The sequence below is a fragment of the Callospermophilus lateralis genome, chromosome 3, assembly GCF_048772815.1.
Source record: "Callospermophilus lateralis isolate mCalLat2 chromosome 3, mCalLat2.hap1, whole genome shotgun sequence".
In the NCBI taxonomy this organism is placed as follows: domain Eukaryota; kingdom Metazoa; phylum Chordata; class Mammalia; order Rodentia; family Sciuridae; genus Callospermophilus; species Callospermophilus lateralis.
In genome coordinates, this window is record NC_135307.1 from 148812608 (window position 1) to 148827896 (window position 15289).

The 15289-nt window shown below is 40.9% G+C and overlaps 1 protein-coding gene across 1 annotated transcript in view; it reads left to right on the top strand.

The window, feature by feature from the left end:
- Klf13 (KLF transcription factor 13) overlaps window positions 1-13189 on the top strand; it is a 97422-nt gene extending 84233 nt beyond the window's left edge. The window contains exons 7-8 of the mRNA XM_076851437.2: window positions 10831-10839; window positions 13136-13189. Coding sequence (XP_076707552.1) covers window positions 10831-10839; window positions 13136-13189 — 63 coding nt within the window. The remainder of the gene's footprint in view (window positions 1-10830; window positions 10840-13135) is intronic.
- The last annotated feature ends 2100 nt before the right edge of the window (window positions 13190-15289 follow it).

The following is a 15289-nucleotide window of genomic DNA, read 5'->3' on the forward strand; positions in this document are numbered from 1 at the left end:
AGGAAAATGAATATACATATTATAGATGTTTTAGAAGAAAAAAAGAAAGGGGTAGAGAGACTATTTAAAGAAATAATGACTGAAAACTCCCCAAATTTGAAGTGGCAATATATTCAAATTCAAGAAGCTCAAAGGATTACAGTTAGAATAAAACCAAAGAGGCCTACACCAAGACACATTATAAGCAACTGCAAAAATCAAAGACAAAAAATCTTAAAAATAGCAAGAAAAAGCAACTTATAAGATACAAGGTAGCTCCCAAAAGATTATCTTATGATTTCTGAAAAGAAACATTATATGCCAGGAAAGACTAGGATATTATATTTAAAATGTCAAAAGAAAAAAAAAATCACCCAGTAAGGAATACTAAGTCAGGAAAATTATATTTCAAAAATCAAGGATAAAAGTCTTCCTAAATAAAGAAAAGCTGTAGGAGTTATCAACACTAAACCTGTCTCATAAATACTGGTAAAGGGAAAAGCTAGACAGTAACAACACAAAAGCATACAAAAACATGAAACTCTCTAGTAAAGATAGATGTAGAAAATACAGAATCCTGTAGTACTATAATGGTAGTATATAAATAATTTTTAATTCTGGTATAAAATCTAAGATATAATAACATAAAACAGCTATAACTATAAAACTATTTTGATGGATACAAAATATAAAAACATGTAGTTTGTAACACCAATAACAAAGTGAGGGGTGTAAGGAGTAGGTAGAATTTTGGTAGGCAATTGAAATTAAGTTTTTATTAACTTAAAATAGGTTGTTATAATTCTAAGATGTTTTATTTAATGACTATGGTAACCAAAAAGAAATATCTGTATAAGAAGCACATGAAAAACAAGAAAGGAATCAAAATATGTTACTACAAAAAATTAATAAAGCAGAAAGGAAGACCACATGAGAAGGCAGGAACAAGTAACTAAACACAAGACCATTAACAAAATGGCATTACCAAGTCTTTCCTATTAGTAACTACTTTACTAAGTGAAGTTGGCAATTTTGTTAAGGTTGGGTCCACACTAGTTGGACCCAACACACACATACAGAACACTCTATTCAACTCTAGAAAAATACAAATTCTTCTCAAGCTCATGTGGAACATTCTTTAGAATAAATCATATATTGGGCCACAAAATAAGTCTTAAAATTTTTAAGAATGCCGAAATCATACCAATTATCTTTTCTGACCATAGTGCGTTGAAACTAGAAGTATAGCAAAAGGAAAACTGGAAAATCACAAATATGTGGATATTAAACAATAGACTTTTTTCATTGGTTGTTCAAAACATTACAAAGCTCATGACATATCATCTTTCATACATTTGATACCAGTGAGTTATGAACTCCCATTTTTACCCCAAATACAAATTGCAGAATCACATCAGTTACACATTCACATTTTTACATAATGCCACATTAGTGACTGTTGTATTCTGCTGCCTTTCCTGTCCCCTACTATCCCAACAATAGACTTTTGAGCAGTTAAAATGAATCGATGACGAAGTCACAAGGGAAATAAGGACGTATCTTAAGACACATTTAACAAAAACCAAAATAGAACTTTTGGGACACAGAGAAAGCAGTACTAAGAGGAAACTTTCTGGCAATAGACACCTACATTAAAAAAATTTAAGAAACTTCAAACCAACAACCAAATTTTATATACAAAATGACCAGAACAAAAGAATAAACTAAAAACAAAGTAAACAGGAGAAATAAAATAATAAAAATTAGATGAGAAATGAATGAGATACAGGAGAAAAGCAATGAAAAAACAACAAAATTAATATTTTTTTATAAAAAGGAGTTTTTAAAAAATCAGCAAAATTATTAAACATATAATTAGACTAATAAAGAAGAAAGAGGGTCACTGGGGTTGTGGCTCAGCAGTGGAGAACTCACCTAGCACGGGCAGGGACCTGGGTTCAGTCCTCAGCACCACATAAAAACAAATAAATAAAATAGAGGTATTGTGTCCAACTGGAACTGAAAAATAAAAATTTTTTTAAAAGGAGAAGAAAAAGGCTCAAATAACAATAATTAGAAATGAAAAAAATCAGACATTGCAATTCATGCCATAGAAATAATAAGGAAAATAATGGGGTACTATAAACAGTTATGTCAACAAATTAGATAATCTAGATGAAAACATACATTTTAGAAAGAAGTAAAATTTGGGAAGAAGTAAAATTATTTTTGTTCACATATGACATGAAATTCTATGAAGAAAAACTGAAAGATTCCATAACATACTTAATTGAACTAACAAAGAAATTCAGAAAATTTTCAGGATAAAATATCAATACAAAAAAATAGAACTTTATATCTATAATATCATTGAACATTCAGAAAAGAAAATTAAGGAAACAATTGCATTTACAACAACATCAAAGAAAATAAAATACATAGGAATAAACTTAACCCAGGAGGTGAAAAACGTGTACATGGAAAACGGGAAACTATTGTTAATAGAAATTAAAAACAAAATTAAATGAAAAGGGCTGGGGTGCAACTCAGTAGTAGAGCCCTTGCCTAACCTGCACAAGGCCCTGAGTTTAATCCCAGCACTGCAAAAAAGAAGAGAAGAGAAGGCAAGAGAAGAGAAGAGAGATAGAGAGAGCATTATTCATAGATAAGAGGACTTTATATTGTTAAAATGTCCATACTATTTAAATCAATCTACCAATTCAACGCAATCCCTATCAAAACCCCAAAGGCATTATTTCTTTTGTAGACATAGAAAATGCTCAAATTCATATGGAATCCCAAGGGACCCTGAATAGACAAAACAATCTTGCAAAAATAAAGCTGGAGGCCCCCATTTCAAAACATACTACTATGCAATGATAATCAAAACAGTCTGGTACCCGCATAAAGACACAGATCACTGGAACATAATAGCCCAGAAATAAGCCCAACGAGATATGGTCAAATGATGTTTCACAGCAGTACCAAGGATGCAGTGGGGGAAAGGAGAGTATCTTCAACTAATGGGGCTGGGAACACTGGGTATCAACATGCAAAAAAATGAAGTTTGATTCTACCTACACCATATACAAAAATTAACCTGAATGGATAAAAGACCTAAGCATAAGAACTGAAACTGAAAATACACACACAGAAAGTTTTATTTAATACATCAAATTTGGCAATAGTTTCCTGGATATGATACAAAAGGCATATGTAATAAGGGTAAAAATAGATAAATGGGACTAGATCAATGGGAGAAAATATTTGAAAATCACATACCTGATGAAGAGTTAATATCCATAATACATAAAGATGTATGATTCAATAATAACAAAAACAACACCTGATTTATTTATTTTTCTTTTAGTTTTTATTTGTTCTTTTTAGATACATATGACAGTAGAATGTATTTTGACATTTTATACATACATGGAGTATAAATTATTCTAGTTAGGATTCCATTTTTGCAGTTGTATATGATGTGGAATTTCACTGGTTGTGTGTTCATATATGTACATAGGAAAGTTACGTCTGATTCATTTTACTCTTTCCTATACTCCCAGCCCTTTCCTTCATTCCCCTTTGTTTAATCCAATGAACTCCTATTCTTCCTTCCCCACCCCCTTATTTTGTGTTAGCATCCACATATCAGAGAAAACATTTGGCCTTTGGTTTTGGGGGATTGGCTTATTTCACTTAGCATGATAGTCTCCAGTTCCATTCAGTTACTGGCAAATGCCATAATTTCATTTTTTAAGGCTGAGTAATATTTCATTGTGTATATATACCACATTTTCTTAATCCATTCATCTGTTGAAGGGCACCTAGGTTAGTTCCATAGTTTAGCTATTGTTAATTGAGCTGCTGTAAAACATTGATGTGGCTGTGTTGATTTTAAGTCCTTTGGGTATATACCAAGGCGTGGGATAACTGGGTCAAATGGTGGTTCCATTTCAAGTAAAACATCTGATTTAAAAAGCAAAACAAAACAATAAAGAGCTTGAACAGATATTTCTTCAAAGATGATACATATAAATGGCCAAAACAAACAAACAAACAAACAAACAAACAAACAAAAACCCCCACAGATGGATGCTCAGCATCACCAATCATCAGGGAGATTCAAATCAAAACCACCATGAAATACTACCTCAGAACCCCTAGGAGGGCTGCAATTAAAAGAAAAAGCACAGCAAATAGCAAAAGTTATTGAGAATATGGGGAAGTTGAAATCCCTGTGTGCTGTCGGTAGGAATGTAAAATGTTGCAGCTGCCATGGAGGATAATATAGACATTACTCAAAAAATTAAAAATAGAATTATATTAAGATCTAGCAATCTCATGTGTGGGTACAAATCCAAAAGATCTGAAAACAGAATCTTGACGAGATATTTTTGCATACTCATGTTTTATTGTAGCATTATTCACATAGACAAGAAGTGGACACAACCTAGATGTCTTTGGATGGACAAATTGATAAGCAAAATATGGCATATGCAGAAATGAAATATTATCCCTTCCTGACAAAAAATAGGAAACCTTTTCTTATGCTACAACATGCTTAAATCTTGAGCGCAGTATGATAGGTGAAATAAGCTAGTTACAAAAAGACCAATACTGCATGCTTCCACTTACATGTGTAGTCAAGCCCTTAGAGGCAGGAAGTAGGATGGCAAGGATGGAGCGTGGGGTAGAGACTGCTGTTCAGTGGGTCTAAAGTTTCAGCTGCAAGATGAAATGTTCTAGAGACTGTTCTACGGCAACTTGCATATAATTGATAGTATAGTACCAAACGGACAAAATGGGAAATTTGATGTTGTTTTTATCACAATTTAAAAAATCAAGTCCCTGGGATATTTGTGCAACATGGGAAAGGATGAAAATACAATTTAAAAAATACTAAGAAACGTATATATATCTAGGGGAATTAATGATGTTTATGGATCGGTAGCCTCTGTATATCTCCAAATTTTGATCCATACATTTCATGTAACAGTTTCAGCACTTTTTTTCCCTTTTTTGTGAAACTTAAGAAACTCATTCTAAATTGTATATGGAAATGCTGTTTTAGTCCCCAATGCTGCTACAACAGAAACCACAGACTGACTAATTTATAACAAGCAGAAATTTGTTTGGCTAATAGTTCTAGTAGCTGGGAAGTCCAAGATTGAGGAGACACGTTTGGTGAGGGTCTTCTTGCTGAGTCACACTACGGCAGAAGTCATCACCTAGGGGAGAGAGACAGGGAAGGGGCAAACTCATCCTTTTATCAGGATCCTATATCAGCAATAACTAACGCACTCCTCTGATAATGGACAGAGCCCTCATGACCCGATGGCCTCTCCAAGGTCCTACTTCTCAACAGTGCTGCCTTAGAAATTGTTTCCAACACACGAACTTGGAGAGACACATTCAAATCACAACAAATTCCAAGACCAAAAACAGCCAAGATGTTCTTCTTCTTCTTTTTTTTTTTTTAGTTGTAGTTGGACACAATATCTTTAATTTATTTATTTTTATGTGGTGCTGAGGATTGAACCCAGGGCCTTGCACATGCTAGGCGAGTGCTCTACCACTGAGCCACAACCCCAGCCCCCAAGATGTTCTTGAGGACATATTGGAAGAAAGTGGTAAGACTTGTTCTTTCAGATTTCAAACTTATTCTAAAACTGTAATCATCCACACAATCAGTCATTGGAAGACAATCTACATAATTTGCAAGACCCATGAAAAATGGAAATGCAGTGCTCCTTCTCAAACATTATTAAAAAGATCAACAGAGGAACATTGAAGACAAGGCCCTTATGAGCATGGGTCCTATGCGGCTCTGCATTTCATGTGGTTGTGAATTTGGCCTGGATTATTGGTTCAAACAATGTCTTGAAATGTAGAAACAAACTAATGAATCAGAACAGGGAGCCCAGAAACGGTCCCCAAAGCACAGACTCATTAGATACATGACAAAAACCCACACCACAGAACAATAGGGTAGGATAGTCTTCATAATCGATGGTAAGAGGTCACGTAGTTGTCCAAGTAAAGAAATGATAGACTTAAAAACAGGAAAATTCCTTAAAAAGGAGGGAAACTGAGACACTTTTTGCAACATAGACGAACCTTGGAGACCCATTGCTAGAAATAATACAGATGAAAAATGGAAAATATGATATGATTCCCTGTTATACATGTTATACATTCCTGTTATACATGACACCAAGATGCCTAGAAACTCCTAGAAACAGAAAGAAGAATGGTGGTTGCCAATAGCGGAGAAGAGGGAGAAATAGGGAGTTAGTGTTTAATGAGTACAGAATTCCAATTTAGAAAGTTCTGGAAAAGGATAGTGGTGAAGGATGCATGGCAATTTGAATAAATTTAATGCCACTGAATTGTACACTTGAAAATGGCTAAAAGGTAAATTTTATGTTAGTAAATTTTACCGCAGTTTTTAAAAAGATGAAAAGCAAAACAATATAGCTATAGAATAAAGAAAAATAGTTTTATAATCAGTATCATCAAAGATATCTTTAAAATATCCAAAAAGGACTAACAGGGAGATGTGTGATAATCTTGATTCATTAGAATTAAGAAATATTTCTTCATTAAATGACATATCAAAAGAGTGAAAAGTTAAGTCACAGAGTGGAATGTTTGCAGGGCATGTCACTGGCAAAGTGCTCATATCCAGAATATATAAAGCACATCTAAAAATCAATAAGATAGAACAGTGAATAAAATAGAAAAATGGTTGTCGATCCATTTTGTGTTGCTGTAACGAAACGCCATGGACTAGATAATTTATAAGAATAGAAATTTATTTTCCCATAGTTCAAGAGATGGGGAAGTCTAAGATCAATGTGCCAGCATCTGGCAGGAGGCTTCTTGCTACGTTATGGAGATGATGGAAGACATCACATAGCAAAAGAGCAAAGAGGAGATAAAAGAGAGAGCAAGAGGGGTCCAAACTCCTTCCACCCCTTTTTAATGAACCCACTCCTGCAATCAGAGAATTAATTCATTGATTCTGCCCTCCTGGCCTTCTCTCCTCTCAGGGAGTCCCATCTCTCAACACTGTTGCATTGGGGATTAAGTTTCCAACACATGCTTTTTGCAGGGACACATTCAAACCAAAACAATGGACAAAATGAACAGGTACCTCAGAAGAAAAGATATCCAAATAGCCAGTAAACATGTAAATGTTCCTTAACCATTTGCAACTTGCAAATTTAAATCATGACCTGTTATGGTTTAGACAGAAGGTGTCCCCCAAAAGTTCACGTGTGAGTCAATGTAAGAATTTTTGGAGGCTAAATCACAGGGTTATGAGAACTTTGATCTAATCAGTACATTAACCCACTTGAATGGATTAACTGAATGGTAACTGTAGGTGAGTAGGGTGTGGCTGGAGGAGGTAGGTTATTGAGGGTAAACCTGTGGGGTATATATTTTGTCTCTGGGGAGCAGAGTTCTCTGCTTCCCATATCCTGAGCTGCTTTCCTCCTCCATACCATTCCATCATGGTGTTCTGCCTCATCCTAGGCCCAGAGCAACAGAGTTACCCATCTATGAACTGAGGCCTCTGAAATTGTGAGCCCCAGATAAAATTTTCCTCCTCTAAAATTGTTCTTGTCAGGTATTTTGGTCACTGTGGTAAAAAAGTGAACTAGTACACAACCAGATAGCTCCATGCACTACGAGACTAACAGTGCCAAGTCTGTAAGTCTTAGAAGTCACAGAAACTGCTGATGATATAATCACTTAGGAAAATGATAAAGTATCTATTAAAGCTGAAGATACACATGCTAGGAGCCTTCAATTCCACTAGTAGGTACAAACTTCCTTGTGTGTGTGTGTGTGTGTGTGTGTGTGTGTGTGTGTTGGTCAAATATATATATCTACAAATATTTTTGTCAACAAGTTTATATTAATATTCTGTTACTGTATTAAATATCTGAGATAATCAATTGATAAAGACGAAAGGTTTGTTTTGGCAGTTTTAGTCCATATTTAAATCATAGGCCTTTGGGGTCTATGGAAGGAATGGGTGACAGAGGAACCTTTTACCTCCTGGTTGGGGATGAAAGAGAACAGAGGAAGGGGCACAGTCCTACTATCCCCTTTGAGGGGCACACCCCCAATGACTGGAAGACTTTCACTAGGTCCCACCTCTTTAAGATTCCACCACCTCCCAATAATCCCAAGTGGAGTTCTAAGTCTTTAACACATGGGCTTTCAGGGGACACTCAAAGTCCAAACTATGCTAAGTTCCTGATAGGTCTGCTAGGAGCTAAAGATATGTGTCCCTCCAAAATTCCTATGCTGGAATTCTAATTCTCCAGGAGGTAGTATTTGGAAATGGGGCATTTGGAAGGTGAGTAGGTCATGAAGATGGAGACCTCATGTGGGATTAATGACACACTAAAACTTGCTTCCTTTTCCTCTCTTTCCTCCTTGTGAGGACACAGTGAGAAGGCAGCCATTTGCAACTTGGAACATAGTTGGTTCACCAGGAACCAACTACGCTGGCACCCGGATCTCAGACATCCAGCCTCCAGAACTGTGAAAAATAAGTGATTGTGATTTAAGCCCCCTACTCTATGGTTATTTTGTTATAACAGTCCAAACCAACTAAGAGAGCCTTGAAATAGTAATAAAAAACAAAACAAAACAAAACAAACAAACAAACAAACAAAAAACAACAAAGCATCCATCAATTGTGGGATGGACTAAAAATTGCATATTCAGACAATAGATTTTATATTGCCCTAGAATTACAGATGCATACAGCAACACAGTTAAATCTTAGTACCATGAAATTGAAAGAAAAAAGCCAGATCTAAAGCCATATGTTCAACTGCATGGTTCCATTTCTGAACATGGCACCAACCTGCAGACATGCCCTTATGGTGAAAGGATCCTTGCTTGTGTGGTGAACTATACAGCAGCTTAAGGAAGTGCTGACTGGGCCTGCCAGCTGGTGGAGATGGAGGGAAAGGAACTGCAAGGGATGAAGTATGATTTGGATGAAGCTGTGTGGTGGCTATACAGGTGCTTGCTTTGTGATAACTTGCTAGGCTAAAAGTTTATATTTGAGCATAGAGGTTAGAGCAACTGTAAAAACCCCTTTGTGTCATTTTGCTGAAAAAGGAAGGTTGCTGGAGGGGGAAGTGGAGATGAGGGGTTCCCTCCTGGTTCTTTCATGTATTTAATAACATCTTTCTCTGTCCCTAACACCCTTGACCCCAAATTCTTATTAGGAGCTTGTGCAGGGAAAGGAGAGGGCCCTTCCTCACCATGTGTCCCCTTTTTCTGCTTTTGCAGGTAGACAGGGCCTCTGTCCCACACTGAAGGCTCTGAACCAGTCAACTGAGTCAGATCTAATGCTTCTCATTACAGGGCATGCTTTCCTACTTCTTTGTGTGCCTGCTTGCTTTCATTGGTTGCTGGATATTGTGCATGTTACCTTGTTGGATGCTGGATTTTTTTTTTTTAAATTCTTATAAAGATTCTTTATCTTTCTTGTGAGATGCAGTGAATTTACTTAGAAACTCTTTGGTCATGTTGATATGTTAGGAGGTTTTGGAGGAGTGCTCAGCCTTGGGCTAAGTCCAGGCTGCCCAATGAGTGTTCTGCTAATACCCAGTGAAGCAGGAAGTGTCCAGTCTGGCATGAGGGAGCTTATAAAGGCATCAGAACCAGCCATTGTCCTTTATTTCCCTAGGGTGGTTTTGTCCTGACCTCAGGCTGTTTCTTCCTGTGCATGAGGCACTGAATACTCAGGGACCTCTACAGATCTCCAGGGATGACTCTTTCCAGTTCTCCTTCTGTCTTGACAACTCTAGTCACATTGGTCTCCCTGGACTCTCAGTCCTGTTATGTCCACCCAGGGAGTCCACTTATTCTTCCAGGACCCCCTCCTTCACTCTGTAGCCTGTCCAGGCTCTGTGAGAGCAGAGGGCCAGGGCCTGGTGGGGCTCACTCTGTCCATTTCCCATCTCCCAGGACCACCGTCCTTCTTGTTTTGATAATCTATCGTTCACTTATCGTGGCTGGTTTTGTTGCTTGCTTCAGAGGTAGGAAAGGAAAATCTGATCCTTGCTACTCCATCCTGGTAGAAGAGGAGGGCAGGAGAAGATTGGTTTAAATGTGGGAGTCATGATGACATGGTCCATTCATGGGAGCACGCTGGTAAGAATGAAAAATTGATAGTGCAAAAGAGAGGAAGGAGAACACACAAGACATGTCCTTGACAGAGGCAAAGGCAGGATTGGGGACAGCAGTGACAAGGGGCAGGACCACCGTTCTCAGGAAAGAAGCCTTTGGCCATAGACAGGGGCAGGCACAGGTCTTGAAATGTCTCTGTGAGTACCGAGTTAGTTGACTGGGGAATCCTTCATGATGCCCATGGAATGCTTGTGGCCCCATGCCAGGAGGGCGGTGGGGGGGTGAGCCCAGTTCATACTGGTCTATTTCTGGCCTGAGGCAGCTGCACGTGTCTAGGTAGGATTCTCAGGTCCTGCCTTATAACTGCCACAGAAATGGGGTCCCCTGGATTCACCCAACTGAAGTCACCTTCATAACACTGGTTTTCAAATGTGCTCAGTTCCATGCAAATCTATCCAACCAGGCTTTCTGGTCTTCTCAGGACCTGGCATCTCCACGGCCTTGGTTCTACAGCCCTCTTTCTTTAAAACAGGCCTGAGAACTGCCCTTTTGTTTGGGAAAAGCCAGAAACACTCAACAAGCCTCTGTCCTGAAATCCTCAAGAACAATGTATCTGTTTCGACTGAGGAACAAGAGCCTCTGTCTAGAAAATCCAAGTGACCTTGGCAACAATGCTGCCTGCAGCATATTCAAGTGGACAGCTCGGGCTCCCACCCTCTCCCTTCCACACAGTCCTCCGGCCTCTCAGTACACTGTGGGGCTGTCTGTGTAGAAGCCAGAGGGCAGCCCCACATGGGTGTCTGGCCTCACTGACTGGTTGAGGCTCAGTGTTTCTACAAGACACAGGACAGAGGCAAACTCAACTCCCAGTTCTTCCTCTCCCTGGACAGATGTGTCTGCATGACCTGTCTTTTTAGATCACAGTCAATCTGTGATGGACCAAGACAGCCATTCTTTGGGGGTCCTTCTCTGCTGGAGCGTAACACAGGACCCAAGAACATTAGTCTTTCTTTCTTCCTCCATCACTGGCCTTTGCAAGGGGACAGGAGGAGTGTCCAGCTTCATCTCCTTCTTCTTGTGTATTCCCAGAGGCAAAAGCAGCATGGGTGATGGGTCTTTAACAAACCAGTCCCAGGGTCAGTTCCCTGGCCTCTATGGGCAGTCCATGCTCGACTCTGTTCTACTGAAGGTCTCCAATGAGGATGTCTGTCCACCTGCAGGCTTAGACTGCAGCATCTTTATGGGCCCTGTGGACACACCCACACTGAGAGCTCTTCCTGAGCCTTTGTTTGGATGCAGTCCCACCCCTGTGAGGACCAGCATTAGCTGGCAACTCTAGCCTCTGTGCCTTGGATGTAGGTCCCAGGCCAAGTCCCTGGCAGCCAAGGCCAACCTCCAGCCACTCTTGCTTCTCCTGTGGAAGGTGCCGTATGCCTCACTCTGGCTTTTGACTGCCCTCTATCACTTGGAGTCTCCTAACCCCAGACCACCAGGGTATACCACTTTTCACAACTCTTTCTCTGAACACTTCCATATGCAGGCAAGATTATGTAGGCATGAATGGGGAAGCTGGAGGGAGAATTGGCAGGTGCTACTCTAGAGATTACCATCTGGAGGAGGATAAAGACTCATCATCATCCTCACCATTGAAGTAATAATTCAGGCAACACTGATGATGGGAGGGTTCTATGTGCTGGGCTCATGGCTTTGCATGCTTTGCCTCATCTCCACTGTCAGCTCAATATACTCCATCAACAGATGGAGAATGTGCATAAAGAGCTGAAGTGACTTACTTAGCTCACATGGCTGGACATGTAACTGCCGACATGATAAGATGTTAGATCAGTGACAGTGAGAGAGAGGGACTTTCTGGCTGGGTAGACTGGGTAGGTGCACAGAGGAGGTGTCATTGAGCTGGGCCCAGGGGACAGGCAGGACTTGGACAGAAGACAGGGAAGAAGGACAGAGAATCAACAGACAAAGGGAGGTATGAATAAGCATGCTTGCCTCAGATGGAGCAAGTGCTTGGAAAGCAGGGGAGGGTGGAGTGAGATAGGCTTACAACTGGGTCATGCAGTTAATCCCTCAGTGTCTCAGAGGCATGGAAGGATTGGAAGGACTTCTGAGTTAGAAAGTATCATGCTTGGAGCTACCCTGGTTCCAAAGGGCTGGACCTTTGCAAATCAAAAACAGGTTTATTGTTGAGTCAGTCACTAGGAGTTCACAGTGAGAACAGACTTTTGGAGGTCCACTTCTTCCCTCAGCCCTGCACACTGGGCAGCTGCCCACTCCTCCCTGCCCCCTGCCACAATCCCTGCCATGCTGACCAAGTGTGGTTTTTGCTCAGCCTGCCTGGTTCCAACTCCACTCGACTGAGCAGCAGCCCATTGAGCCCTTCCTGAGCAGGCGTCCACCCTCACTGCTGTGTCTAGACAACAAACACTACTAGTGCTGGGTGGGAGGGAGCAGGAAGGGACACAGTGGGGGGCAGGGTGACTGGCCAGAACTACGTCTGAAATCTTCTTCAAAACCACAGTCAGGGCGGGCTCGTCGGAAAATATTCCTTCCTTGAGACATTGCAGTTCTGCCTCCTTGAATCACCCAGCCGCTTCCTTCCTGTGTGTATCTTACGCACACTGGGACGGGGCGGGCTCAGTGTGTATGTTTTTGTTTCTTTTAAGTTTTTGTCTATGTTTTGTTGCTTTGGTGAGCTGCAGGCTATGAGGGCGGGATTACTTCTGAGAAGACTTTGTCACTGTGCAGGATCCTGGGTATGGCCCAGGCTTTGTCTGCAAGATAAAAATCTTTGTCTGTGCAGATCAGAAGGAGGAAGGATTCTCAGCACTGTTAGGACCTTTCCCATGTGATGATGTGTTTCATCTCTACACAACCTGAAGAGGTGGCTCTGGTTCCTTTATAGGTAAGGATCAGGGAGGCTTGAGAGCTGGCCAAGGTTTTCTGCCTCAGGAGCCTGAGTTCTTTCCTGCAGACAATGTCAACACGCCCCCCAGTGTCTGTGGCAGGCGAGGGCAGTCTCTGCTAGAGATCTTTTTACCCTGTGTTAAAAATGTCTACCAGCCTATTTCCTGACAAGCCAAGGGACTTTTGGCTGCAACTTTTTCTTTCTCTTGAAGTAAACAGAGTAAGAGAGCTGTACAAACTTCTTTGACTGTGACTCACAGGAAATTATGCAAGTGACATGGCCACCCCATACACATGTGCATATATGTGTATAAGCACATGCATGTCTGGATTGTGTATATAATCATGTGTATATATCTATAAGTGATATCACTTTCATAACAGAATACTTACTCTTACATGTGACAAATCCATCCTTCAGGTACTGGAGGTGTTTGTATGTATGTGTGTCTATATAGATGTCTGTACATATATACAGTCTCCAACTTACTTAACTTATGATTTTTTAACTTCATAATTGTGTGAAAGTGATATCCATTCAGTAGAGACCATACTCTGAGTTTTGGATTTTGGTTTGGTTCTTTTCCCAGGCTGGTGATATGTAGTATGATTCTCTCTCGCTGAGGCTGGAATAGTGACAGCAAACCACAGTTCTCAGTCACGAGATCACCAGGGAAACAACCAACGCTTCAGCAGGCTGTGTTACCAAACAAGGATGTTCTGTAGTTTAGGTGTGTTCAATGCACTTTCCATTTATGACCCTTTTTGACTCACAATGGTTTTATGAGGATGTAACCCCATTACAAATTGAGGAGCATCTATACAAACATATAAATGTGTATTCATAAACCATACCATTTTCATTAAACCACACCCTCTGATGGTGTTACACTCTGTGTGTGATACACTCTCATTTCTACCCACTGATAGTCTTCCCAGACCTTAGTGGGTCACAATCTGAAGCCTGGAAAACACTGAACAGGAAGAAATTTTGTCTGGGGTTCCCCAAGAGTCCTGGCATTTGGCCTGGACACCACTGTTCCACCTAGTCCAGCACATGCATGCATGTGTTCCTGGAGGAAGGAGGGAGCACTTCTGTCACTAAGGTTTCTTAGAGGATGAAAGGTTTTGGGGGTCCCAGGTATGATGAGCGTTTGCCTCTCCAAGGGTGTGAGTTGGTGTGGCAGCATATTGCATCTTATTGAGTTTCTCTGAGCTCCCTGAACCCCTGTTTTCTCTAAACATAGGGGATAATGATAATAACCCATGCACAGTTGGAGGCTCCATTCACATCTTGACTCTTTGTGTGGCAGGAGGTGTGCAGGGTAGATGTGCTCCTAATTCATATTTGACCTTGAGGTTCTTCTTACTCTCACAGCTCAGCATGAGTGGGTGCAGGTGGCAGGAGTGGCAGAAGGCGGGGACTAAGGAGCTCTATGCACTACTCAGGTTGCCCCAGGGGGGGTTCCAGACTAAGAGGTTGTTCAAACAGGAGTGCTGGGGCTTTCTTCCTGTGGCTCTGAGGCCTCTTTACTCCATGTTATGTGGGAAGGCTACCCATCTGGGGCCTGACAAGTGAGCCCTTTTTCATAGTCACTATCCTGGCAGGTGGCCACAGTGGCTAGGAAAGGAAGTAATATCCAGCCCACCACCCTCCTGGAGCTTGGGCCACCAAGCTGCAGGGACTTGGCTGCCCCATTCAATGACAGCTTCAAGTGCCACCATAAGGCTGAGTCCCCAGGTCCCTTAGGCAACCACTGTGGGAGTGGCTGCAAAGTACAAGCTGCTCAGGTGTTCACCTTCCCAGGTGTGTGTGAGCCACCAGCCCTGCCCCTCAGGGTCCTCTGAGATGGATTCATTTCCCCCTGGGCACTTGCATGGAGTATAGGCAAAGGTGAGAGAGAGTAGACATTTATCATCTTTCCATAGAAAGATACTCCCTGGACCACATTAGAGATGACCCCAGCTGTTTAATACTCCACAAAACTGCTGTGAGGTTTCACATGGCCATTTCTGGGAGCAGCTACCTGCCAGGGGACAGGGTCTCAGAGTGCCAGTTATCCAAGTTGTCCAGGATGGGCAATGCAGTAGGATAGCTAGGTGCCTCTTTTTTTTTTTTTTGCCCCATGCTAGGGTTTGCTTTGGTGGCCCCGTAGTCATATACCACAGTGATGTGGTAAGCCCGTCCACATTTTACCTGGCAACTCTGCCTTCTAGACCT